This window comes from Empidonax traillii, unplaced genomic scaffold (genome assembly GCF_003031625.1).
Source record: "Empidonax traillii isolate 1590-97213 ecotype Southwest subspecies unplaced genomic scaffold, ASM303162v1 scaffold53:size2875158, whole genome shotgun sequence".
Lineage (NCBI taxonomy): Eukaryota > Metazoa > Chordata > Aves > Passeriformes > Tyrannidae > Empidonax > Empidonax traillii.
Window position 1 is genome coordinate 2,100,329 of NW_020955246.1, and position 26,708 is coordinate 2,127,036.

General features: G+C 34.8%; 1 protein-coding gene across 2 annotated transcripts in view; it reads right to left on the reverse strand.

Annotated features, from left to right (window-relative positions):
- Positions 1 to 26,708, reverse strand: part of FMN1 (formin 1) — a 131,050-nt gene that overhangs the window by 69,115 nt on the left and 35,227 nt on the right. For both annotated transcript variants that reach the window (XM_027879306.1, XM_027879305.1), the window contains 3 exons: positions 16,702 to 17,486; positions 13,011 to 13,161; positions 3,994 to 4,081 (listed from right to left, as the gene is read on the reverse strand). In XM_027879306.1, the coding sequence (XP_027735107.1) occupies positions 3,994 to 4,081; positions 13,011 to 13,161; positions 16,702 to 17,486 (1,024 nt within the window). The remainder of the gene's footprint in view (positions 1 to 3,993; positions 4,082 to 13,010; positions 13,162 to 16,701; positions 17,487 to 26,708) is intronic.

Genomic DNA, 26,708 nt, shown 5'->3' on the forward strand with positions numbered 1-26,708 from the left:
CAGTTCTGTCAGGAGTAATATGGCACTTTACTACCACAAAGAGTACAATAAGCTATAAGGTGTGCAGCTGGTGAGATCTACCAGATTTAGTCCCATGGAAAATATACCAGCATGCATACCAGCAGATCACCTAGTTAACGTGTCCTGATGGAAATCAGGGGTATTACTGAAACATTTCCAGAAATATAGAGAAGTAGAACTTCTGGTGCCCTACAATTTTAGTGGCAAAATGCAGGTACTGTGGAGACAGGGAGGGAGTTGGGAGACTTACTCCTTTGAACATAGGCATCTACATTTTATGCGCATCCCATATTCTGAAACTAAAAGTTTTTTCATCTAGGCTGTCCCATAATTTTGCCAGTTAAGCCTTGAACAAAGATCTCAGTAGCTCATGGAAAGCCAGCACAGATGACATACACTGCAGAAAAGAGCCTTATTATGTGTTTTCCAATGCACTGCTATTGCTAGCTACTGTATTGGAACTGTCTCAGTGAGTGAAACACTGCCTTGTAAAAAGTTGGGCAAAGGGCCCACAGAGGGTTTTCATATACAGTTATAATCAGCATTTCCCATTACAAATAGAACTGAATCACCTCACTGTGGAGTAAGTTGTAATATTTCAACAGCAAAGCCACACAAATATTCTTGAGTCACAAGTTTGTCTCTCAGGCTGTAAGATTTCAGCTGAACAATGACAGGAAAAGACACAAGCGGACTGATAAAAAATGGAGATTACTTCTCTAAGTGTGTACTGTGTGTACTTCTCTAAGTGTGTCCCTTACCTAACAACTGATCTCAACTATTCCTCATCTCTTCTTTTTAAAGGTTTTAAAAAAATGCAGAGCAGCCTTAAAAATAATCTCAAACCTATGCACAATTTGATTATTGCTATTTGTCTTTTCAATATAAAGATCTGATATAGCACACTGAGTCAGACAGACTTTCTGTCTCCTTCTTCTGCTCAGGAAACAAATAGTATTAATAGTGGTATAACCAAAAACTATATTATCCTCACAAGTACCAGATTCACCAGTGTTCTCAGAACACTGCAGTACCTAGGACTTGTTCTTCTCTGCCACCTAACTAAAAGATACTAGGACAGGTGCAGCACAACGTCAGCTTTCCCTCTGCATCATATAATATCAACACTACCCAAAATAATTATTCAGTTTTACACTGTCTTCTCCCTAGACTGTACTCAGATACAGAATGAATTTAAACTTATCTGCAAAGGATGCACCTTACTCTCTCAAAGCAACACATGTGGAAGATTCCCCTCCTGAAGTGTGACAGCTGGCTCATGGTCAAATGCAAGCTGAAGCATCTGAGTGCCATCTGGTCACTCGCTCGTTTTACACTGCCAAGTTATCTACAGAATATGCTGTGAAGTTATGTACTTTAATATGAGAGGATAGTCCTATAGATGCAGAAATCTCACACTATTTTAAAGGACAGTGTAATTTTTCTCGTGATTTCTCTTTTTTGTCTTGTCTACAATTTTGCGTGCATCTGTATGCACAGGGCAGTTCATTAGAGTTTTTTTCTTTATTTCTGTAACTGCTACTTAAAGTAGAGCAAGCAGTACACTATACATAGACTGTAAATTAATTTTTACATAACTTTTCACCAAACATTGCCAGAAAAACTTGAAATAAAATATTATTTTTTTGTAATTTTTGACTTTCTTTTGCTTCAAGTTTCTCCATTCTACATTGCAAGTGGTCAAAGACCATTAATTTTTCCCTGAAAATTGGCTTGAAAAGAGTGATTAATGAGTGATTAATTTCCATGTTTCTTAGAGGTAGCTCTTTGTAACTTCACTTTGTAATGAAAAAAAAACCACAGTCTTTGACATTCATGACCCAATGATCACATGCTTCTTTGGTTAGCTTTGTCACGAGCCATTTAGTCTATTATGAATTTTTCTCATCCAGTGCATTGACTACAGTAGTCTTCAAATAATCTTTCTGCTGACAGGCACGACTGCACACAGATTTAAATTACATAAAATGCTATGGGATAAACATACACTAAAAGAGAAACAAGATAATTCTACTGTTGTCTTCATATTAGTATGCATTTCTAAAGGTCCCCTCTACAGAATGTTTTCCCTTAGTCTTGTGAACCGGGGTTTTATCCCTAGGTAGTCTCAGAACACAGATTTTGATTAGAATCACTCATCTTGCTTTGTAATGTTGTGTTTGTGGTAGTTTTTTTTGTTTGTTTGTTTGTTTGTTTTGTTTTGTTTTAAAAGTTCCACTAATGGTATTCCCAAATTCTGTTTGTAACTCTTAGCTGTTTCCATAAGGAAGACACAGCATATCCTATTGCCTCCTTGAGCAACACATGTGGTGACAGGCCATTCATTTGCTACCTCAGACTAGAGAGGGTGATGAGTTATAAACTTTTCTTCAGTGACAGCACTTGTTCTGCTGTCTTTCTTGTCCCAACACCCTAATTTTCATTACACTTGTAGGACTACATTAGCTATGTCTACAACTGCAAGTACAGTAGTTTTCAGAAATGGATTTGTAGACAGCAACAGCTGGTGCTGAGGATTCAGTGTTCACACTATACACATTTCAGGGAGTTTTAACTAGCTTTGATTTGATCCTTAGGTATTTAAAGCCTGCAATAGGTGGAGCCTACTGGCACTCTCCTAAAGCAAATCTTCTCATTTAATTTAATTCTGAAGGATGTCTGTGCACTCTGAAACTGCTCTTCATTGCTCTGCAATGCAAATACAGCAAAGGGGACAACTGGTAAATATGATTCAAAAGTGCACTGCTGATTCAAGCTAAAAATGCTAATGTATACATACCCAAATATTTGAGTCATAGTGTTCTCTTAAATTTGGTACAAATTGGCCAGAAGATTTCAAAAGCTATAGAAGTACAGCAAATAACTAAGAGAGAGATAGAGATGTTCTATTTTAGTAGAACACCATGGCATGGAAAATAAAAAGTAATAAAAACCATCTCTGATGATACTTAAGAATACTAACCCGGCTTTTATAATGCAGCTTCTATCCTATGTTGCTGTAACTTCTGCCAGCAAATTATTCAGACCTTTAGTAATAGCAGTTTTTTTCCATCTCATTCTGATACCTTTCACACAATACTGGCAGGCATAAAGTTATTCCTTCTTTTCCTTATTCCCTTGCATCCCAAGAGACATCTGTAAGCCCTTTTGCTTTTAAAGTGCTAGCTGCTCAAAGGCTCTTTTGAAATTAATAATAATCAATGCCAGCAGCATCTCAACACCCTACCCAGTATTTGCATGTGATGGAGGGAAAACAATAGCAAAAAAGGAGACATCAACTTGAGTTCTTCCAGCAGTTGTTTTAAATGGTGAATATTTTCCTTTTCTTAATGTGAAAAAGAAATAAACAATATCCTTAAACAATATCTTTTTAAATCCAGAACATAAGCAGACTCTCAACTACCCCAGTGTTCTGAAAAATCTGTATTTCTCTACAGTTGTACTGGTAAACTCAAATAATGTCTACCAGTAATGGAATTTACACACTGAGTAGGCCCTACTCTTTAAAAAATGCCATCCAGTAATTTTCTTTCTGATTGTTATGCGGTAACATCACTTTGGGATGCACTTTATACTGCTAATGAAGCAAAATTTAAACATTAAACAAATAATGACTGTGTGTTTGAAGACCTAAAGATTTATTTATAAGCCATCTATGTAATTTTTTTGGTGGAGGGTTTGCTTTAGAAAAAGCAGGGAACTGCAAGGGAGAAATATGAAAACACTGAACTGAAAGTGATATGCTAACTGGAACACTATAGGAGTTGTACCTAAATTCAATTCTGATTATTAGGTGAAACTTTTACATATAGTGGAATATACTGGAAAAATCATTATTCTGGTAGGTTAGAGGACTATATTCAAAGCACAATCCGTAATGCAAGAAATTCTCTGAGGGCTATGAGAAAATATCCATGTAAGTACAATATAATAAGTGTGAGAAACACTTACCTTGTTGAATATCCTTCATCTCCAGATGCAAACTCGATATTAAAATTCCTACAGTTTGAGACCGTTTTCCATCCAACAATTTGACAATCTAGAAAGATGATGCAAAATGATCTGAGATCAAATGAACACCCCACAAAGGATTCATTCACTTTAACAACAGTAGCTAATTCGTAAATTGCATTCAATGTTTCTCCAAACATCAAACTATTTTATTAACTAAATGTGGTAGCAAGACCATCATCTTTATGCTCTGCACCTTAACAAACAGCTTATAAACATAACACTGAATTCTCACCGGGTCTGGTAAAGAACATTGCTTCCTACTTGTAGGATGCTATTAAACAGGGAGGGGGAAAAGGGGACATCAGATATTTATTCTGGAATATAGTTTTTCCCCCTTCTTCTTAAGGTCAAATTTGAGAACTATTTAAGACACTCCCAAGTTCCTTAGTTTGTCTGCTAGTTTACATTTCAATGTGAACATGTTTATGTCTACTTTTTTAACAAAAGATCAATTCCTGACCAAGAAGAATTGAAGAATTGTCTTTTTATGCCCACTCAACACTATTTCTGGAACACCAGGCACTACTGAAAGTATTTCCTTCACTCTTGCCTGAATGTGCTTATCCCACATTGCTGACACTTCACAGGGATTTGAGGATTTTGTTCACATTTTGGGTAACCGACACGTCATAGTATAATATACTGACATCCAGACTGTAATATTTTCAGATGTCAGTTGAGGGAGAAGAAATAAAAGGAGATAGGGAAACCTTAAGGAGTTATTTTGGCTGCTTGAAATTAGTGACAGTGATGTGGATCAGTCCATAAATAAAGTAAACCATCAGATTTTTAGAAGTGTAGTTCCAATGTTAGAAATTTCAAAAACAAATTTCCCACAATATTTGGACTGTTATTTGTGATTCTGATTTACGTCACAAGGAAGATATGACAGCAGCACATCATAAAATGCAATACAGACACAAGTTCTTAGAAATGTTCAGATCCAAGCAGTCATCTTACCTCCTAGTGCTGATGAACCAGAACTATTAAAAATATTAACTCATATGAAATATTAAAACTAATAGCAATGTTTTCCAAAAATCCAGATACTATATTCTTAGTATCTGAACAATATTTAATCTCTTCCCAATTTTAATTTTAATATTTGCGTGACACTAATATTTTGATATTTAATAATGTTAAAAACTTTAAGTAATGGTTATTTCTTATTTCTGCAATATTTTTATAGATGCTCACATTAGAGATGGTTAAAAAAAAATTTATACTAACTCATACAAATGCTTCCTATGTTTTATGTGATTTAGGAATATTTAACTGTGCAACTATTTAGTTATTCACCTATATAAAAGTAGATTTGTTGACAAATACAGGAAAAAGAAAAATGATGGCTAATTCTTATTTATAACAAGTTGGAACACATGCTGTCTTCAACAAAGGTTTGACTGATATTTTATGTCTCTCTTGCAGGGACTCAAGGTTTAATAAACCTATGTTAAAGTAGATATTGCATCTTTTCTGCCAAAATTTGAAGCAAAATCTATCCTGAGAGACTTCTCTGCCTATACGTATGGCAGGTAAGTTGGATATTAAGAACGTAATACTATTGTTTTCTTCAAAGGACAAAGCATTCAGTTTCTTTATCTCCTGAGTACACAAGTACACAAGATGATTTGGCTACAAGTTACCTTAAACGAACACTGTGAAAGCATCGCATCCTGTTGACTGAGCCAATGTAACTAACTGCATGGTTTATCATGGTAATTTCTGAGGCTTACATGAATTTGCTGAACTCCGAAGCACATTAACTTCTTACAGGGATAATTACAGGCTTGTGTAGTATGCAATTTGTATAGCATTCACTGACCTCCAAGTTGACCCTGTTCAGGGCAAATTCATAGGTTGTCATAAACCCCATTAGACATGCCTAGTTTGAGGCAAAACCTTTCCAGACTATAGCTGTTGCAGACAATATGACATTTGAAATCATTCTATTGAAGCATTCTTAAGTGCTAATATATTCTCCAAATATAATCAACCTAGCTCACATTGCTAAGCAAGACTCCTTAAAAGAAAAAAAGAAAAAGGGGGGAAAAAAAAAAAGAAAGAAGACCCTATGTAAGTTTTAAAACTAAACCAGAGATTCCTGTTTTAAAATGGCAACCGACTGTATGTTCACATGCATTTTAGACAAATGTACACATGGTCACAATTACCAGGCATCAAACTAGACACAGACTACCTAAAATAGCTTCAACCAAGTAACTGAAGGGGGCAAAAAAGGAGGGACCAAGACAACAGAATAGTTTGGGGAGCAAAAAAGGAGGACCAAGACAACAGAATAGTTTAAACTATAAACTTCTGGGGCATAAAACTACTCCAGACCGATAGCTGTAATGTTAAGTATTATACAGGACTTCTGTCATAGAGTTTTAGAAACAATATGTAACTTGTAAGATATTGCATCGAGATATATATCCAATAGTAAAACAGAGAACAAATTTTCAGAGATACTAATTTTGTCCTAAATAAAAGCTATTCTGGGAAAGTCACTGAGAGGGAATTAAATATGTGCGTAAATATTCCAAATAGAAAGGAGACACAAAAAAATCAGCACTTTTTTAGTTCAATAAAAACACAAGGCAATCAAAAGGAAAGTTTGTAAAGACTGCACTGAACTATTTAGTCTATGCTTTTAAAAGACAAATCACTGATCACCTCTCAGCATATTGGGACTTGCTTGTAGCTGGCAGTGACAGGTAAGCAGCTAAAATCCAACTGACGCCAGCTGATGCTGCTATGCCAGCTGGTGGGGTTTGCCAGATGCCTGCTGCTCCTCCAGACTATGAATGTATTGTTGTAAGGGATGCAACATCTTTTGGCTTAGTGACAAAATTGTGACTGCTGGCGATAATTCATTTACTTCAGTGATCCATAACATTACTTGCTCTATGTGGTTTTCTCTATTTTTTAGTGCTTTAAGTTAGTTGATTTGCTGTACACAAGTGTCTCATCTAATATTTCAAATATTTATCATCTAATTTAAAAGCGAAGATATACTGAAGGTTGAATACATTTGTAAATTATTCTGCCATTTCCATTAAAAGGTGTTTCACTAACATAGGCAGAAATGTATTTCATTGAATACTATAAACCAGACTTCACTGTTTTGTCTAACTGCAATGTCTACATTCTGTCCAGGACACCTACTGGTGCTGAAATCTGAAGAGGTTCAGTTTACTTTAGTGATTAAAAGCTAAATCCTTCCTCCTGGTGGTGCATGGATTCTTTCCACAATTTATAAATTTATTGAGAGGAGCCACAAGCTAAAGACCTGCACATAACAGTGTTTCCCTCCACTCCCACTCATTAACTTTTACAGTGAGTCAAGAGCCTGGGCCCATAAGCAGACTGCTGAAACCCTGTTCAAACAGAAGATTATGCACAAGAAGCCAAAGTATGGTTCTCAAGTCATTCTACATACATACTCCAAGAGTTACCAGTGAAATTTTAGAAGCTTAAGACTAGATATTATCTTTCTATTCCTACTCAAAGGAGAGCCAAGTTTAACTATTTCTTATTTAACATGGATGAAACATTTTTAAAATATTTTAGGAGACAGAATTCTATTTAAAATTTTATTAGCTTAAAAAAAACTTTAAAAAATCTTTAGCTTTTTGCCAAAGGACACACAAATTGCAATTCCTCGGGTTAAAATAGGAGGTACGAAATGAGCTAGTAAGAAACTAATTTCAGTATCTTTACTCCTATCAAAACTGTGAAAATTAGACAAAGCCACAAAATAGATATTTACTCCTTATGGATACTTTCTATATTCTACATGACTGCAGAGCTTTGTGATAAACAAGGAAATGTCAGTGATTTTTTTCAGCACAGCACAAAATATAAAAAGAAAGTGAGAGTGCACTGGAAGAGCACGCACTAGCATTTTACTACTTCTGCTTTAGTTTGAACACTGTTTATTATCTTATGCAGACAGCTGAAGACAGTCATTGTGTTTCAACGCTGCAAAGCTTCCAACATTTTCTGCAATATCTGCCCTTCTTGCGGAAACACAAAATTCATTAATTGTAATTCCTCATTTAGTTAGATGGACAAAAAACTTGCTGACAGACATATCCCTTTCAGTTAAAAAAATGCAATTCACTCAAAATATTGACACTCTTCTTAAATGAGAACACATGTTAATAATTATGTGAAGTCTGTTAGAGATAATAGACAACAGAAAAGCCATTATCTTTAATGTCCTCCTGCGTCTTTGAAATGATAATCATTGCACTAAAGGGCCAAAAATGATTGATGGACTTTCATTTGGAGTATACACCTGACACAAATTACTTGACATTTACCCTTTTTTTTGTAAGATGAAGACAGAGTGGCATCACAAACATCCAACTATCCTCATTCTTGAAAGATATAGAAAATAACTTGAGTTTTTGAGGGTAAATTACTAACAAGTGCTCAAATATATTGGAAAAACTAATGCAACTTCAAAATATGTGTTAAGTTTAGCAATGGAGCTGCAGAATGCACATGGAATAAATCGTAGCAAAGGAATGTTCTTTTCTAAATAACCCCCTTTTCAGGATTATAGGGAATTAATACATAATAAATCATGTCCTTTATTTCATCCCAAAATGTATGTCCTAATTCTAACTTTCTTCTACACATTTGAAAAAGCTTAACTGAAGACCCCCGATATTTTACATGGCATAAACAGTTTTAGATCCAATGGATATTATCAAGATGCACCATACCAGTAACTTACACATTTATATTAAACTAACTGAATTAGCCAAATCAGAAAGAAATTTATTTGATTCATATTCAGGTGTTAATGAACTTTTTTTTTTTTTCCAAAAATTTCAAATTTGCCTGCTATAGATTCAACTACTTCAGAACTAACTGTGAAATAAATCCTACTCCTTCTATATGTCATATGTCATCCATAGCATTTCTGCTCTTCAGGACAGTATCAACCATATCTGTATCATTCTAAACAAACTTTCCTAAAGATCTCCCAATACAGAAACACAATTTCCCATAGTCAAAATTGTTCTGCATTCCACTGGTATCTTTACTCTTAGAAACCTTTTCATCATTATTCTTTGCAGCAGCTGAATGCACTTGATTACACTTACTGTGCATCCCAATGAACCTTCTCCTTTCTAGACCAAACAATCATAATAATTCAATTCTTTTCTCAGGGACTACTTTTACACTTTTCACCATTCTCCGTCTTAGTGACTCTTTACCGTTAACAAACTTCCTAAATGAAGGACTGTAGTGCTTAAATCTAAAAGCAGTTCTTAACTGAGACATGGCTGAGTGTTTTGTCTTGCAAGCAATACTTCTACTGATCTGTAAGAGTTCTGTTTTTCCTTTTGGTAGCACCGAATTTGACAATTCATATTCCTCTTGTGAGCCACTACAATGGCAAGACCCTTTCTCCTAAATAATTGTCAGTTAGCCAGTTGTACTCCATCTTATTTTTAGGTAGCCGAATATCCTTAACTGTATTAACCTTGCAGTTTAACTGCATTAGCTTTGTGCTTATCCTTGTCTTTTAGAGCATGTCTTGGATACATGAAAGCTTTCTGGAGGATCTACTTTAGTACATTTGAAGCCTCTCGCAAATAGGTGGTGGTTGTAGAGTTAGTACTTCAACATCCAAGTAGTAAGTGAAAATACCAAAGTAACTACAACCAGCACAGAAGCACATCAAGTCCTCATGGATTCTCCCATTTTGACGCTGTGTCTATATATGTATGTATGAATATAAATATAGTCTATATTATAAATATTTATTTTAGAAATTATATACTATATTGCAATTACATTATACATGTAAGACTATATATAATATGAATATATACTCAGAAGTTTCCCTTCTGAGCATAACCTGCCAAATGGTAATGGAAAATAGACCATTCATTCTATTTATATTCAATCACATGGCACTGAGTGCCATGTCCAGTTATCTCTTAAAAAACCTCCAGGGACAGTGACTCCACCACCTCCCTGGGCAGCCCATTCCAATGTCTAATCACCCCTTCTGTGCAGAAATTCCTCCCAGTGTCCACACTAAGCCTCCTCTGCTGCGGCTAATATAGGACAGCATTTAGATATTTCTGGATGAAAATGGCAGATGTCTATCAGTTGTAAGCAAAAAAAGCAGAGCTTGCAGTGACTTTTTTAATCTTTCGCCATAAGGTGTCTACGATGAGGACAAATGGGTAAGAAATTTCTAAAGGTTTTTCACAGAAGCATTCATTTCATGGCCTATGCATAAAGATTATCCCAACTAGTTTCACAAAACTAATAATTCTGAGAATAAATTGAATAATATTATTTTATGTGGAACTGCAAGAGAAATGTAAATAAATGGTAAAGATATTATAATTCAACAGGCCACCAATAGTTAGTCTCCTGAATTTTATAAAGCCCAGTTAAATGAGAAACAATTCTCCTCTAATTTGAAAGATAAAATCTTACTTCCAGTTGCATAATGAGCTTGATTTTGAGGCACTGATGTAATTCTCATTTAAGGAGAAAAGTATTAGATAATCATGTTTTAATAAGCAGTCCTGCACCACCTATTGGTCTGTAATTTTCCTAAATACGAAGGAGGTTGAACTTAGTTTGCATAAGATGGTATGAAATAGGGCAGAGTTTGTGTACAGGAGAGATTTAAGCAGTTAATGGGTCAGCCCTAACGTGTATCATTAAATAAAATGGCTTAAGTATTCCAAACACAAACTACAACTCCAGATTTTATTGTTGTTCCCACATCTTGCTCTAGAAGGCTCTTTTACAGAACATGAAAAAGAAATTTACAAATAAATACAAAATGACACAGCATCAGCCAAAAATTGTAATATATGATAAGCCTCATAAGATTCGTAACTCCTTCACAACTTCTGTAGAAAGTGTCTTTAACCAGGATATACAATCCCATATACTCTACCATTTTGAAGACCAGACAAGCACAAATTTCTCTACTGAAGCAAAGAAAAAGACTGTTGCTAAAACCCTAGTCAATAGATGCAACTGTTAGAAAAAAGGCAAGAAAAGTTGAGAGTCGAGAAAAAGCATGAGAAACCAGAAATAAAGCCAGCAGAACAGACAGCTTTATACTGATCTACAGGAGCTATCTGTTGCTATCTACTAATAAACCTTCCCATAAGTAAATAAAATGCTTCTCTACTACTGTACTGCTTGCAGCCTGCCAGGATTGATCCACTGGAGCCAGCCTGCACACAGGCTGCTTTCGGAGAGACAAAGGAAAACACAGGACCATCAAAAAGGGCCAACTGTCTGTAAAGACATTTAGCTGCTACTGTGACTCATTTAATAGAGGAAGATGAAAAGACATGATATGCAAAAAGAAAACACGTCTGTACCCAGAAAATTAAAATTTTGTTTCAATTCTAAATTTTAAATTGATCAAATGATGGAAAGTTGTATACTGCTAACCCCAAGTTTTTAAACTCTCATGGAAAGCCTACAGTTTGTAATGCTATGATCATATCCCATTGGTTTACCAAACTAAAGGCATGGCAATAGACACTACTCTTAATTTATCTCTTAGGAAATTTATTTTTGTATTTTCACACAGTACCTTAAAGAAACCTTTTTCATTTCATTAATTTCAGCAAATATATCCCTTGTCTTAAAACAGTAAGTTTACCTTTAATACCAAAGCAGAATAATTCAGTGACATAAATAATGAAGATATCTTTGTAATACAATACATTGGTTGCTCAAAAAATAGGTCCTTATTATTACGCCATTATTTTCTGTAACTATTATCCAATTCAATTTTGAATAAAGTTAAGAGAGATAATAAAAAAATCATGCTATTGTAACAGGTAGGTTGGTTTACAAAGCAGCAAGGAAAAACAGAATTTAATCTTTCAGGATACAGGCCTAATTCTGTATCTGTTTTGCTGTCATTCATCTGGAGAAATGAGTCTACTCCCTTAATGCCTGAGATTTTAAAATACAAAAGCACTTATCTGTACATATTAATTCTCCATTAAAGTTACACTGGTTACATTCTTCACACTGGTTACATTCTTCAAAGTTATTTAGAAACCTGTATTTTCTATTAAATACTTCTTTCTAAAATTGGTAAATTTATGAAGTAAATACTAGAAACAGGGCATCAGAAATGGAATGGGATGGGAACTAATTAGATTTATGGATAATGCTCCTACTAAATATCACATGCACTTGAAGCATCTGTCAAGTAAAATATGTTAAAACTCTTCTCAGAGAGATATTCCTGTCCAACTTCCAGCTAATATCTGAAGGACTGAAGAAATTATTTCATTTGTATTTACAAATGCCAGCATGGCCCTATGTTTCGTTTTTTACTTCTTGCATTACATGAGTTTGAATTTTATAAGTTCTACAGTCTTATTTACACTTTTCATTAGCTATTGCGTTAAGACGCAAACAGGAAGTTTATGACCAAGATGTTTTGACACATCGGATTGCACCAACATGTGTATATATATATATATTTATATATATATATATGTTTCACATTATAACATTGAAGGAAGCTAGCATACCTCACATGCAAAGTGCCCTCTTGTGGTTCCAAGCAGATAAACTCAGAGATTTATGATACACTATATGTTTAAATAGTTTCTGACATGTAACCATGCTGTTTTAGGAAAACAGTACTAATTATTATTCAGCCTAGAATTTTTCTGGCAGCAAATACGACCTCACTGGGACATGAATCTTTCATTATCAAAGGCAAGAAATCTTCCAAGGTAAAGAATAACCTTGCATTCTCAAGCAAGAGTTGAATCAACAATCCGCCCATTTTGCTTCTCTGTTCATTCTCCGAAAGACCCCAAAGAATTAAAAGGGAGTTTTCTCAAAACAAAAAACTAAACAGTAACACACACACACACAAATAAAAAACAACAAACACCCCCTGCCCCCTCCTCAATAAATACCTTTTTGGCCTTAGTTCTTTTTTCGTAAGTCTCTGATAATGGTTTTCTTTTTTCCTGAGTGGTGTCTTTGGAAAATAAATATTCAAACTCAGTAGTATCAAGTATATCAGGTTCTTCTAGTGATTCCCATAAAGTTGGCACAGCAGTTTTCCTGTAAAGTGAAAGGTAATAATAAAATTTCCAAACATTTATGACAATAGATATAACTGTAATAGATGTAAATCCATGACAGATTTCAACTCAAAGCAACACAAAGAACATTCCTTCCCTAGAACCTGCTCTTGTAAGGAGTCAAAATCTTTTGCTATTAGTTGTAGTTATTAGTTTTAGCTATTTAGTCCATGCCTTCTAGACAATTGAAATGCATTATTTGAACTGTACAGTTCTTTGTACAATAACTGCAGTTTGTGCAAACACATCTCAAGAGATTTCTGCCACTTCAACTAGGATTAGGAGTATTTCAACAGCAGCTTTTTTTGAGAAACTCCCAGCAATCTATACAGACCTACAAAAATAAACAAAATCAACAAATAGTGAACTAACTTTACTCAAGCATATTTTAAGAGCATTTGGAGTAATCTGTATAGGACTTGATTTACTTCATGTTAGTTGCAGATGTTGTATGCTCATATTTATCCTTGTTGCAGTTCTGAGAAACTAGAATAATTATGTGGCTTATATTTTGGGAGACTAGCCAGTATTCTTCTCCATACAACCAACTGTAAATTTTAAATGTGGATTATCTTTTCTTCTCTTTTTGCCTTCCAAGACCAGATTTAGCTTTGGATCAGTTTGAAACTTGTTTGCACAGTCCTCTAGTTTTATCTGGATTTGTGGGAAATACTGTGTAGTGCTACAAACATTGCACTTCAGTTCTGAAAGGGCTTTGTATCAAAACTTCAATGCTTCAGGAAAATATGTGGAACAAAACTGCTGAGGGCTCTTCTTGCCTGTTTATCAGTAGAAGGTGGAACGACTTCTTCCAGTAGATGTCACTAAAAGGCAGTGAAATTATTTGCAATTTAAAAAGGTGATGAAAACTACTATAAAATACAAATGGCTGATGTCACTAAACAGATGTAAGATGCAACAAAGTGGAATACCTACGAATTCAAAAGGTACTGGTTTTTTTTCAGATTTAGGATTTTTTTAATACTAAACTATACGTCTACTATGCTGAATGTTAAGGAATGAGTATTTTTTTCCATTGGTATCTGCTGATGCAGCATATTCTGTGTCACAGGAAACACTTAGAGCTCCACAGCTTCCCTCTCCCTGATATTAGCCATAATGTCAGCAAAATTGAAGAATGAAGGATTCCTTCTGTCTCTGCAACAAGAAGTCCTGAAGAGCTGCTGATCTGAGCAGCAAATCCTTGAAGAAGTTTCCATTTCTAATACAGATCATGAAAATGCCAAATCATTACATCTGGTGACCAGTAGTTACTCATCAGAATGCTTAGACATTATCTTGCAAAAGCTTGGTGAATTAGAAATATTTCAGAAAAAAACACTTTGATTTCAGTGAATCAGTAGGAAGAATTACAGTAAGGTTTATTTATGGACCAACTATTTATTCACTGTGAACATATTATGCACTAGTAATTTTGGGAAAGTAAAACCAAAATGTTCAAGCTTCCTGCTCCAAAGTATTTCAATGTTTTTAATCCTAAAAAATGGAATGAATATAAGAAACATTTTATTAATATTTTGTTCCTGTCAACTAATTTATATAAAATATAACACCTTACAATACTTTATTATACCAGAATAATGGTATTTTCTCATCAAAATAAATTCAGAGTTGTAAAGTACAATAAAACTCATATTTAAATATACTTAACTGCAATTACTTACTTTAACAGTATTCAAATGTAATGAAACATTAAAATAAAATATTAATAATTTTATTGATTTGTATAGAATTATTATAATATACATAAACTATAATAAATATTTTCTAGTAATTCATAACACAATATATAATATAGTCACAGTGTATTATACAGTATACAATATACTGTGTGTATATATACTACAGCATATATAATATTGTGACGTGTCACGGCTGTCATATATAACAATATAATTTCATTTATTAGAATGTTTAAATTTAGCATCTTTGCAACTGCAGTTATGCTAAAAATAATTCTGAACACAGATAATAATGATTTGAACTTTAAAATCCAAATAATCATGTAACTTCATTCCTTGAATAATGCAGGACCCGAATTAACGAGCATGTCCTTGTTAAACTAGAAATAGTATGTGTCACTTAAGCATCCCCCAAAAACATTTTTTGAGCCATCCCTCCTAGTGAAGCTCTGTATTACATTAATAAACACAGGAAACAAAAATCCAAAAGAGCAGCTGAGTAGCATGTGAAGCAACATACTACTGGGGCAGAAAGGTATGCATGCTGGCCCAGAATGTGTAAACGGGAGAACTTCTTTTCTCCTGTCAGCTGAGTAAATGGGTAGCATAAACAAAAGATTGTGGGATCATTTCAAAAAGCCTGTCCAAAAATTATTTATGCTTGTTCACCAAATTATCACTTATAAACAAATCAATAAAACAGATGTTTCATAGTAACTTTGGATTTGGTACAACAGAATACACTATTAGACTACTGTTACTGAATCATAGAACAGTCAGTGTTGAAGGGCCATGGACAGGGACACCTTCCACTAGACCAGGCTATTTGGAGCCCCATCCAACCTGGCCTTGAACACTTTCAGGAATGAGACATCAGCAGCTCCTCTGGGCAACCTGTTTCACTGCCTCACCACCCTCACAGTAAAGAATTTTTTACATGCCATCTAAATCTACCTCCTCTATCGCCGAGATGCTATTGAGATTGGAGGTTGCCCCACTTCAGGTGCAAGACCGTGTACTCGGTCTTGAACCTCCTGACCTTTACACAGTCCCACTACTCAAGCCTGTCAGGGCCCCTCTGGATGGCATCCCTTCCCTCAGTCATATCCAGGATTTTATCCCTGCACTAAATCACAGTAAGATGGGTAATTTTTTTATTTTTTATATCTATTTTTTTAAAACTACAGAGGTCTCTATCAGTACTGAGACTTGTCCACAATGGATGCTTCATGCTATAGGTTCCTGAGCCGCACATATTTACATAATCGCTTTTCCTGCTCTGACAGACTTATACACAGACATTGGGTTCCAGTTTAACTCTTTCTAGAACTGGAATCATAGAGGATGATACAACATAGTTCTCTGAAGACAGTATCACATGAAGTGACTGGAAAGTAAAAATTTAGATTTAATTAAAAAAAATCTTTCTAATCTCTTGGAGACAATTTTGCTTTTTAGTGCTAAATCTCGGAAGGACCCTGTCACTATGGTTATCCATGGAGTACTTGGATTACTGGGGGAAAAAACCACAAAAAATACAGTTTTGTTATGATGCACAAAATTTCCATTTATAATGCATACAATTTTAATTGAACTATAATATTTCAAAATAACTTCCTCTAGTCTATTTCTAGGCTTTTAGAACTGATTCAATCTTTTTCTTAAAACATATCAATTTAATGCCTTTACACTGATTTTGTTATATGTTCCTAAACTGTTAACTTTTTGTTATTAGGTCTTAAATAGCGTATCTTAAATAGCATACCTATCATGACAATTCTAAGTAGTGATTCTAGGTCCAAGTAAATATATTTTACCTGCTATCTTGCAATTGTATCCTTGTCCAGTACAAAGGCTTCATGGGACGGCTAGGTTCAATGGCAGGTTTCCGAGGACCTTGGTTTGAAGATAAAGTGCTATTAAAAAAGAACCCAGGCCCAGGAGGTGGAAGAGGTGGAGGTAACCCAGATCCAGGCAGTGGAGGTGCAACAGGAGGTCCCAGCCCTGGAAGTGGTGGTGGTGGCGGTGGTGGTGGTGCTTGCAAATTCCTACAGCCTTCAGAAAGTGGAGGTGGCAGTGGTGGACCAGATCCAAACTGAGATGTCAGTGAAGTTGGACCCACTGGCAAAGGTGGTGGTGGAGGAACTAAACCTGACAGTGAAGATTCAGAAAGGGGTGGAGGAGGAGGAGGTGGTGGTGGTGGTGGTGGTAGAGGAGGCGGCATTTGTTTTGGTTGACAAGATAAGACACTTTCTGAAGACTGTACATTGTAATTGTCCTTATTTTCACTTTGGGCAGAAATACTATGAGACAAAGAAGAAATATTAAGCTTTTTGGGGACTATTTGGTTATTTTTCACAGCTCTGTTATCTTCTTCACTAGGCTTTATGAAAGTTTCTCTGTCAGTCTGTATACATACATTTCGGTATGCCTTTGGTGGGTTATCATCTTCAGTAGAAACACCAATATCTTTTGCTTTTTCATTTCTTCTGTTTAATTTATTATCGAGTTCATTTTTCAGATGTGCAATGGTTTCCTCCAGCTGAGCAGTTGATACAGCATGTTCCCCACGAATATGGAATACCCTGAGTTCAAACTGAGACTGCAGAGCAACAAGAAGAAAACTTCTTAGTGCAAATATTCTTCCAAAGTGCTAATTTTGTAGCAATTAAAAATCTTCAAATTTAGACTATGTTCTTACATTAAGCAAAGAGATATATAAATATATATATAAAAAATACTTCACTTTCCTTGTTCTAAATGCCTTTATTGCAAGCTATTACATAATTTGAAAATTACTACTCTTTAAAGAAATGTAAGCAGGGTGTGTTTTAAAAAAAACCTATTTCATGAGTAAATATCCAGAACATCAATTTGGGCAAATTCTAAGTTGTACATTGTCCTTAAGTGGACATACTGTTTTTTAATTGAATGCAACTATTAATGGTATATTATGGAAAAAGGTACCTTTTTCAAATGTTATCATATTTAATGACATGGGTTTATTGACTATTTTGTTTTATAAATATGCCATATATATATATGACACATATATACATGGCACATTTATATATATGTAAATAATATATATAACTATATATATAGCTAACATGTTAGGAAGAAAAAAGTAGATTAAAAACAACAGAAGTCAAAATTCATCCAGAATACAACAATAAATAACCAAATTAAAATACTTTCCCTATTAAGTGCTATCATCAATTAAATTCACAGAGATACACATAAATTCTTCAAGTTTATCTATACTATTAGATTAAAACTTCATTTCTACCAGATATACTTTAATCTAAAATTCAGGAAAATAAATCTTAGAACTAACAGGATCAAGACAATTTCACTGAATAATTAAGGAAGGAAGAAAAAAAATACTTATGTTACCACGTATCAGAAAGATATAAAACATTTGGTATAGAAAGATCTCCCTTAAATAATACAATGAAATCCAATACTGCTATTCCAGATGATCAAGTCTCTACAAGCTATTTTCTGTTATGCCATGATACTATCAGGCAGCTGGCTGATGTTATCTTGTTTCTTTGCATGGTTCTTTCAGGATCCCTCTACAAGGGGAAGTCACCATTTCAACAAAAGCCATAATGAGCTTCAATTTTCCCAAATTCCTGCAGGCAGACAACAATTTACACTTACAAAATTCCCACACAGTGCTTGTCAGAATGGCAACACAGCACTTCCTATTTATCACTCTGACTCGGGTATTAGGTCAGAGTTTACAGTTTACAGCATTAATTAACAAAGATTCAAGTAATGCATGTATACTGTAATATATTGGGACTTTATATTGTACATCAAAGCTTGATTAGATATGCAAACAATATATATTATTTCTTAGAGCAGTATGATCAACTTGTATTCTAATCAATTCCTTAAGATAAAATCCAAAGTAAACACCCTGAAAATACTGGGTACAAAGTGCTCCTTTTCTTAACTGGCAAGTATAAAGGTCAGAAATCAAGTTTAAATGCATGCACAGACAACGAAACAGAGATTTGCGTTGGAAACAACGCAATTTCTATTAGTTTTATAGAAGAATTAGGATTAATATGTACAGCAGAATAGGTGTGCTTAGCTTTTCCTTTTCCTGCTGTTACTCTATCGAAGTTTGTTGTCACTCAGTTTTATTATTAGTTCAGTTCAACTATCACAAGATTTTTGGCCATTTGAATTGCTCCGAAGAAATCACCTTTCTCTTTCAACTTGGCATACTGACCCGTAAATGAGGTAATGAAGTAAATTTGCCTTAGGGAATTTAACTGGTTTTTTATCATAGTATTTTGCTCCTACTGAACATCAAAAACACCCCAACAGAACAATTTACTTTGAACACTAGAGATTTTCCCAGCAGTAAATCTGAAGCCACCTTAAAACACACTGTAAAACAAGCACAGTATCTAACAAAACTATTTATTACATTTAAATGGGCATGAAAGCAACTGTATTAGTATTATAAGCCCTTTCAAATACAGATCTTCTGTCTTTATATTACAACATAAAATTGGTGGTTTAAATTCAAAATTATATTTGAGATGACAGTTTTTATGCTTTTTCTTGCTTTTTATTCTTTCATATTTTCAAAATTATTTTCTGTTAATAATGAAAATTTATATTACAAGAATTACGGCTAAAGTTATCAAGCACAAAAAAGAAATGCAAGCTTAGCAAAAATGAAACATTGGAAATGTGTGCTGAACATCTCATCAATGGAAAAGATCAGTCATATTCAACTGAGTGCAATAAAAAGAGCAGTAATAAACCAAGTTCTTCTTGTAATTACTTTTTATCTCAAAATAATTATCCTATTCACCATAAGATTAAGTAATATTGAAACCTTTTCAGCTTACATACCTAATACTTTCAAAAAAATTTCTAGAATATGTACACTAATATGTACTATTCTTTATATGTACACATAAATACTTCATACATATTCTTAATAAAGGTCTGCTTCCTGGTAAATATTTCTTAAAATGAGATGAAATGTTGCAATATCATATAATGAATGAAATGGAGATCAAACATGATCAGAATATAATAGTTTGGTCACAGCTATTTTAAGCAGAATGAAATGCAAAAAAATTTCAGCAGGGAACAAGATGTCTGAGGAAGGGAAGATGTGGGAAGAAGGCTGGAGAGACAGAAGATGAGAGAGGGTGGCTGAAAAGTAGAGCTTAGAAAGCCACCCTATGCATGAATGAACATGATTTATTTCTGAAGAACAGTAGAGGATTTTGAAACCTATTGGAGTAAAATGCCTGTATAAATTTCTGTGTGAAATGAATTCCTTATGAAGAACAATGTGGGAGATGTTCATCAGTGTGTTTTAGACATAGAGGACAGCAGTTGTTCTCATATGAAAGCTGCATTTGCCACTTTGCTGACTTGTACAGATGTCTAATTGCTTGCTTCTCAGCAACACTTATATAAGAAATTGGGATTGTATAGCCAGATTCAATACCAAATAAATTAGTGCAAGGAATACATTTCTACTCCCCTGACCACTTCACTTTCTTGCTCTTTCAGAGAGTACATCAAATTAAGCCCTCAAGCCTTGGTGTGTTGAGTTTCTCTGGCTTTTCTTTGAATCAGTGACTCTTGCCAGCCAATCAGTAAAATTATCAAGTTTTTTTTACATATTACTCCCTCTTCTGTACATACACACAAGACTGATACAGCCACCTAAATTTCCATGACAGCAGAGATGTATTTTCTCCAGATTACTTTTAAAAATACCATATTAAAAGCAGGTATGTTTCAATAATAGCTTATTACTGTTTTCATATTGCTAGCTTAAAAGAAAGTGAAAGTATGTAAACCAATGTACTGTTAAGGCCTTAATGTGCTGAAATCAGTTTTCAATCACATATTTGAAAGTGTATCCTGAGTATCTTAAGCCTGATCCACATGGCAATATACTACTGAAAAAAGTTGCTGTACTTTGGTACAATCTTTCCTGCATTCACTGTCAATATTAAATAAGCAAATAAATCCTATGCTAGGAAGCTGAAGAACACTGCTAAAATTCATAATTCATAAAAGTTCTATCAGACAAGGAAGTAGTCTGAAAATATATGCCACAATTCAAGAAAGAGAACTGCAGCATACATAGGTACTGAAGGGATTGATCAGTAGTATGGCAATTCTAGGGGAAAAGGATCTGTGAAGGACAGCATATCACAGATTGATCCTGAGTGAACAACCCTGTATTAGAAAATATTGAAAGAATTGTCATATGCAAAAAAGTAATCTTTGTGCTTTATTTGTTATTCAAACCTCACCAGTGTAGCTGCACTCATAAATCAGTTTCTTTAAGTTCTCAGGGTTTGTCTGGTATTTGCCACTGAAACAGGTATGATCCATTTTCCTTGAGTAAAATCAACTCGTGAGAGCAAATGATCCCAGTGACTTCTCAGATGCCTTACACACAACCATTTATATATAAGCTCAGAAGGCCTCTATTACCCTCTTCCTAAAAAATAATGGATAAAAGAAAAGCCACCCCTAAACAAAAGGAAAAAAACAAACAACAACAAAAAAATCCCCTGTCAACAACAATAAAAAAGACCCCTCTTAATAAAATACGTGATATGGTCATGGTACAAAGATGATCATGCAAATATCCAAAAATACTGATACACTGTAACCTGGAAAACAACAGGAGCATTTGGAATGGCTTTCCAGTGTATTCCTTTCTTATACTGCTTCCTCTACCATGATTCCAGTGCCTTCCTTTTGGTACCTACTAAGTAACCTGACACAAAACAAAAAAAAAAAGGCAAGATGTATTTTCTGAGACAGTGCCAACAGCTTGGCCTTGGTTCCATGAAACCCAGGAAATTAAGAATTTCTTCAAAGGAAGATAAAGTACAAAAATTGAATCACCATACCATTACAGTTATCAGATGAAAAATCACGTAATTAATCACAAAAACAAAAGATTAAATCCTCTCATTCAGAATGTAACCTAGAGGTTGTTTACATGTCTTTGAAATGATAATGTGGATTGACAGGCAAATCTCAATACCAATGTGACAGCTTTTCTCTGTGCTCTGCTAGGTGACAGATTATAGTCTCATTTAATACAGTCAATATAGTCAACTACAGTCAATTAAATGCAATCAACTCAAATATATTTGTTTTGTTACTGCTTTATATAATATGATTTTACATGGACAGAAACTTTTCAACCATGACCCAGAATTGCTCTGACATAAAAAACTGTGAAACAATTTGTATGTATGAATATGAGGAAAGTATAAATCCTTATAGCAATCTACATTCAAAAATCAGTTGCTGGCTTGTTATTAGTCATGACTTATTTTCAGCATAAATGTTTAAAAAAATCCTGAGAAGTTTAACAGTAAAACATAAAAAAAGAAAATCTCTAGAACACTATCTAGAGAAAGCAATATGCAAAACTTTGCTTTGAAACTGTCAAGTTAATGCTCCACTGTCAATGTCTAATATTTTTTCACCAGTGTTTACAGTGTAATTCTACTCTGAAAAGTGAGTGTGTAAACATGACACATATTTAATGAACAAAGTTATTCCAGGTATATCAGAGACAGACCTTTTCTTTAATTGAGAAACACATATTTTTACAGGTTCTTACTCTAATTAGTGTGGAAAAACGACGTATTAGGAAGAAAGCGAGCTCAATTTTATTCCCTTCTCTGACTTTTATACACTGATTGTTACATCTAATTAGTTACTTATGCCAAGTCAGGAAAATGAAAAAAATGAGAACGAAGACACAAAATATCTAAGGATATATTTTACAGAAGTGGAAATGTTTGGGGGAAGAGGGATATTAAAAAAAGGAGAAAGAAAAAAGGGGAAAAAAAAGATAAGAATTATGGAGTTGCCGATGAAAAGTATTTTTATAGACTTCACAGCTTTTTTGTCTTAATAGTATTTTGGCTATCAAAGAAATGTCCATAGAAAACAGAGGAAAACCAAATTTTTCACAGACAGTCTCTGACTTTCTGGTTTTGTTTACTCTAAGTAATTTCATCTTCAGTTTTTGGAAGAGTTCACACTTTTTATTCTTGTATTGTGTTGACAAAGGAAAAGAAGTCCTTTTTTTGTTAAATCTCTGTCCTTGAAAAAACATACATTTGTTTTAAATTTTAACAACAATCAGAGACTTAGCAGAGGACTTCTCCACAGGAAAAAGTTAAGCCCATGCCAATTTACATAAAAATCAAAATTCCTCTCTCACAAATACTTCAATAAACATAACAGTTAAATATGCTGTATTACCATTTTCAAGAGTATGCAGCAAGGATTGTTCTTACACCTCAAAGTAAAAAAGTAATAACTGACTATTCTCAAACATTCACAGAACTGTAAATATTTGTGTAGGCAATGTATACAGAGTCCAGTTTTCTAATTTAAAAATATTAAATACATATAGAGGAAATGTAGCGAAAGTAGTTGTGGGAAATTTGATCATGTCAGGTATACAGAACATTGCTTTGCTATATATTTTGAATATTTAGCTATTTAACAACTATTGGCATTTATGCCGTTGAGAAAGAAATTCAGTATTGTAGCTAGCAATTTTGAAGTACAAAATTATTGGCATAACACATAATTAAAATATACCTACTTACATTGCAACATAGACATGTTTTTTTAAATATCATGTGCATTATTTCTTATATATAGGCCTACAAATAACTTTAAATTCACAAAACATTTTAGCACTAATTCACTTCAAGTTTGATAATTTAAATATGTACTGTGAAAATATATATCACATTTAGAAAAAAACAGGTAAATGAACAACTGAAGGAGTGTGCAAGAAAGAAATAAATTCAATAGAAGTAGACACTTAAAGGCACTCTAAGGAAAAATTACTTTTGAGAAATGCCATGTTTTGTACTCCATCTGCTCGTACTTCTAGTGTTTTCTTATTCTTTGTTAAAAAATCTTCAAAACCAGAAAACTGCTCTTCTCTGAATACAAAAAAATCAATGAGAAACTGAAGGTATTAACAGAATGATACCTGCTTTCTCTAGTGCAAGAACATTCGAATCAAGCATGTCATTTTTATAGTGAGTGTTCAAATTAACATATCCTTACACTTTCTTGAATGCTTATGTTTCTAATCTTTCAATTCACTGTTCCAGTTTCAGTCAAAACTATTCCAGATATAGCCAGTAACGTGTTCATGCCATTTCCAAATTAGTTTACATTTATAACACATTTTGAATAATTCTTTTATATAGACTCAGTCCTGCAGACAAAATTAAAATACATTCATTAACACCTTCATCTCTTCCCTCCCTGTGTGTCTCCTTCCTCCTAATGTGTCATTTGTATTACCCCTTTGCTTTGCTCCCTTAACTTCTTCCCTAGTGCTGTTTTTTCCTTTGTCTTTTCCATTTCATCTTCTACACATATTTAACTATATACTACACAGAAAAGGTGTCACTGAAATTACCATATTCATTAGAGGCTTGTTTACATCCTTCACTTTTTTTTTATTACTATAAATTTATTCTTCTCCTAAATTTAATGCTATTCTTCAACCATTTGATTTTTTATATTTGCTTTCTGTCTTCCTCCTCTTTATCATTTCCCAAGATCCAGAATCTACAATAGCCATAACACCCTTTCCGTTGCAAAGCCTGTGTGCCTGTCTCCAACACAAAGTGCCTTTCAAAAGATTTGCAAGCTTTTGGCCAGTACATTTGTACTTATTGAGTCTACTGGGTCTATGAAGACAATGGATAAAAAATAGCTGGGGGTTCTGTTTGTTTTTTTTTTAATATATGTACCATGAGCTTATAAAAAGCCCAAATAAATCCACAACTGGAACTTATTAAGTCTGCTGACAGTGGAATACAGTGGGAGTGGGAACTAAGTCAGGCACATGCTGTGATTCTTGGGGTGTCCTGTTCAGGGCCAGGAGTTGCACTCGATGACCCTAATGGGTCCCTTCCAACACAGCATATTCTATGATTCTTTCTCACTAGTGCAAAGCTTTCAGTGACCACGTAAGCATAAGGTAACAAACATACCTCTATTTTTATCACTATTGGAAGTGTATGAATAGCCCTGCAAAGCAGATCTATGGCACAAGGTCACTGTAGATGTTTTCTGACCAGGACTGTCCATTTCAAAAGACTATTCTGTATGGTATACAAACCACCCCTTACATTACAAACTGTGCAAAGTCCTATATTCTTCTAAGCTCCAGCATTTCCTCTTCCAGCTCTTTGTGGACCTTCAGTTCTCTCCTAATATTCTGTGCTCTTTTCCTCTCTCCTTAAAGAGTGATTCCCAGATTGCCCTAAAGTTTGCTTTCCTCATCCTCCTTGCTTTGTATCTGCTCTGTAAATGTTTTCATCAACTTACAATAATCGAGGTTTTCTTTCCTGCACATAAACATATCTTCCCTTCAGTCCGTTCCCTGTTAAGAACTACCATCCAACCATTTTAGATTACACAAATTAACTCACTTGGAGAATTCTGTTATACAATACATAGCTCAATACAGTTCATCTATAATTCTCCTTTTCCTACAGCTGTCCTATATATTTCACTTTATTCAGATCAATGCCCTTAATAAGGGTACATCCCTCTCCCCTCCATAACTTCTAATAAATTTCTAATAAAACAATCAGATGCTCCCTTGAAAATTCTTGGTAATCACTCAAGATTCTGCAAACATTACAAATCCTATTATAGGGAAAAGTATCAAATAATGTCCATTGCACTCCACAGCATACTCCACATTTATGGATCCTACTGTGTCCACTTCAGCACCAGCTACGTTATGTACTCTACTGTGGAATCTCAATGCCCATAGAGAAATCTCACTGGAACCTAAATCCTTATTGTATCTGTCATGAAGAGATGGTCTGATTCCAAGAGGATGAGGTTCAACAAGGCCAAGTGCCGGGTCCTGCACTTTGGCCACAACAACCCCCTGCAGTGCTACAGGCTGGGCACAGAGTGGCTGGAGAGCAGCCAGGAGGAAAGGGACTTGGGAGTTTGGATTGACAGGAAGCTGAACATGAGCCAGCAGTGTGCCCAGGTGGCCAAGAAGGCAAATGGCCTGGATCGGGAACAGTGTGGTCGGGAGGACTAGGGCAGTGATTCTTGCCCTGTACCCAGCACTGGTGAGGCCACCCCTGGAGTGCTGAGTCCAGTTCTGGGCCCCTCAGTTCAGGAAAGACATTGAGGTGCTGGAGCAGGTCCAGAGAAGAGCAACGAGGCTGGTGAAGGGACTCAGGCACAAGCCCTATAATGAGAGGCTGAGAGAGCTGGAGTTGTTTAGCCTGGAGAACTCAGGGGAGACCTCATCACTCTCTACAACTCCCTGAGAGGAGGTTGTAGCCAGGTGGGGGTCAGTCTCTTCTCCCAGGCAAGCAGCAGTAGGACAAGAGGGCATGGGTTTAAGCTGTGTTAGGGGAGGTTTAGGTTGGATATTAGGAAGAAAGTTTTTACAGAGAGTGATCAGACATCGGAATGGGCTGCCCAGGGAGGTGGTGGAGTCACCGTCCCTGAAGGTTTTTAAGATGAGGCCGGATGTGGCACTGAGTGCCATGATCTAGTAATCACAACGGTGCTGGATCAAGGATTGGACTTTATGATCTCGGAGGTCTTTTCCAACCCAGTTGATTCTATGATTCTGTGATATATATAAAACAGAAAATTATTAATGGCTTGGATTCACTTATAATAAGCACATTTGCTAAGGAATGTCTTTCCTTGAGATAAATGATAAAAAAAAATCTAAAAAAACTAGACTAAATAGGACTTAATTAAGGCAACTGTT